At 42.5% G+C, this 2,291-nt stretch overlaps 1 protein-coding gene across 1 annotated transcript; it reads right to left on the bottom strand.

Moving 5' to 3' along the window:
- Nucleotides 1-215: 215 nt before the first annotated feature.
- Nucleotides 216-1,885, bottom strand: SARC_14535 (hypothetical protein; the record flags this gene model as incomplete). The annotated part of the gene is made up of 3 exons (XM_014291330.1): nucleotides 1,758-1,885; nucleotides 1,252-1,352; nucleotides 216-325 (listed from the first exon to the last, which is right to left on the bottom strand). Coding segments are annotated over exons 2-3 (197 nt in total), but the record flags the coding sequence as incomplete, so codon positions are not given.
- Nucleotides 1,886-2,291: the final 406 nt, after the last annotated feature.

Raw genomic sequence — 2,291 nt, 5'->3', positions numbered from 1 at the left:
GACATGCGCAGATGAAGCCAACTAGAGCCACAAAGACTCAACCATGTGCTGACTGCAACAGCACTTGCCACCCGACCGCACTGTACACTTACCCAGACGATCCCATGATCACAGTCACCGACAACACCACTATCACAGTCACCTCAACACATACGCAGACGATCACATTATCACAGTCACCCTAACACCATTATCACAGTCACCTCAACACATACCCAGACGATCCCATGATCACAGTCAGCCTGGATGCTCTGAAATGGCCGTTGATGCCGCCCAGAATCACCTTCTTGGGATCTTTCTTCTTTGCTCCCGGCACCTCGAACCGCTGCATAGTACGCACGGGAGGGGGGTGAGGAAGTGTAGTTGACACCCCAGAAAGGAAGTGAGTTGCACGACGCAAACGAGTTGAATGCAGGAGTGGGTTGTGGTTATAGCAGGTAGGTGGTATGTAAACCCCTAAGTGAATCTACATCCAATCACATGGATGCTCCATGTGCGCGTGGGCCATCAACGCCCAGGGTGCAGTAGACAGTCAAAGGAAACTTAGGTGTTCGCTGGTATGTTTCCTTTAGAAAGTGTGGGAGGGTGCAGCCAGCCTGTGACAGATGAAGCAGGAGCGTGCGGCGAACAACGGGTACGCCCATATATATTAAAACAAATATGAATCTATATCCTTTTTATATCTATAACTGCCCGACGGGGTAGATTGGCTTCAGCACAAAAATGGCCTAAACTCTAAAAACAGCAACCCCCAAAAGCGCAGCTACCTGGCATAGAACGCTAGAACTTGCAAACCTTAAAAACTCAGTAATCCTGTAGATGCCTTGCCTTAAGGTATATAAAATAATTCAACACGCGTGCTTGTGCGTGTCATTCTAACACTTCAGTAGAGAGTTCGTGTGCATTCAAACGTGACCTCGTCCACTTTAGCCTAAATATAACAACTTTGTTCCCGGGTAATTTTTCTCGGAGGTCTTGGAAAGCATTTTTAAAATTTAACTTTAAAATATGAATACATCTCAAGCATAGAATGCCCGTGTAGAAATTAACAAAGACTGAATCCAAATACATACACTCGAACACCGACTCGCAGAGTTTGACGGAGCTCTATCAACAGGATAGAATGCAACAAACAACAGCAGAATTATACACAGATGCAGATGGACGTGACAGGGTCTAGATACACACATCTCAGATGCATTCTCATATTAAGTGGAAGTTTTGATAAAACCTTGTGGCACAAACACTCACCAGGTTACGCACAACGACGTCCATCTGGTTGCGTTTTTTTACCACCGACACCGAGTGGGAGCGCTCATTTTCATCATACTCGTTCATATTGGATTAGCCACCTGTGGAAATATAAGGCAGTGCGTTACCATGTCGCTACTGTAATCTCTGATGTGAGCTAAGCATGACGTTACCTCTGCGGTTATGCCTAAAAGGAGCGCGTGTTTCATAATAGTAAGCATCCCAGTGCCAAACAGAACCGCTGATTGAATAAACGAGATAGCCAGATAGAATTGTTGAAGTAGGTATCGCGTAATTTGATTCCTTATCTTGTTTCAAAATTCACAAGGAGCTCGGCATCCGCATTGCGCAAAGATCGAACAAACATAAACTCTGTATAATCCCCCAGGCAAATTGTGCACACGCACGTGCAAACATGTTACTAGATTGTCAAGAAAACGAAATGCGCGACAGTTAACATTCTCAGGTTAATCGCATTCAACGAAATCAATTAATAGCCGACATACCACCTCTCAATTGATGCCAATCTATGCCCTCTAGTAAATCTGCCTCGTAGGTGAACACTGTTAATTGCCTTTGTTGCTGTCTGTGAACAGAATATATATGTATATACATATAGGGGCCGCCGTCACGGGCATAGTCAAATGGTGAACTTAGAAAACTCGTCTCAGACTATATTCATCGAATCATGAACCATCCTGATCTTGCGGGGGATTTATACTAATTAGTATATTACCTTATAAAAGTATATTAGGAGTAATTATTAACCGCCACTTTGGATCTCTCCAATGGGCGGGTAGTACTACATAATACATAGTATATACTCCTTTCACACAATTTAATACTCGAGAAAAAAAACACTATTTAGTATTTTGGAACTCACGAGTAGTGCTAAAAACACTATCTAGTATTACTATTTAGTATTTTGGAACTCACACGAGTAGTACTAAAAACACTATTTAGTATTACAATTAGTATTTTGGAACTTTAGCGAAATATTATTTACTTTTTTACTATGTATTTAGCGAGTAGTACTAAAT

This window comes from Sphaeroforma arctica (genome assembly GCF_001186125.1).
Source record: "Sphaeroforma arctica JP610 unplaced genomic scaffold supercont1.4744, whole genome shotgun sequence".
Lineage (NCBI taxonomy): Eukaryota > Ichthyosporea > Ichthyophonida > Sphaeroforma > Sphaeroforma arctica.
Note: the sequence above shows the minus strand (reverse complement) of the source record. Positions and strands in the feature narration are given on the sequence as shown.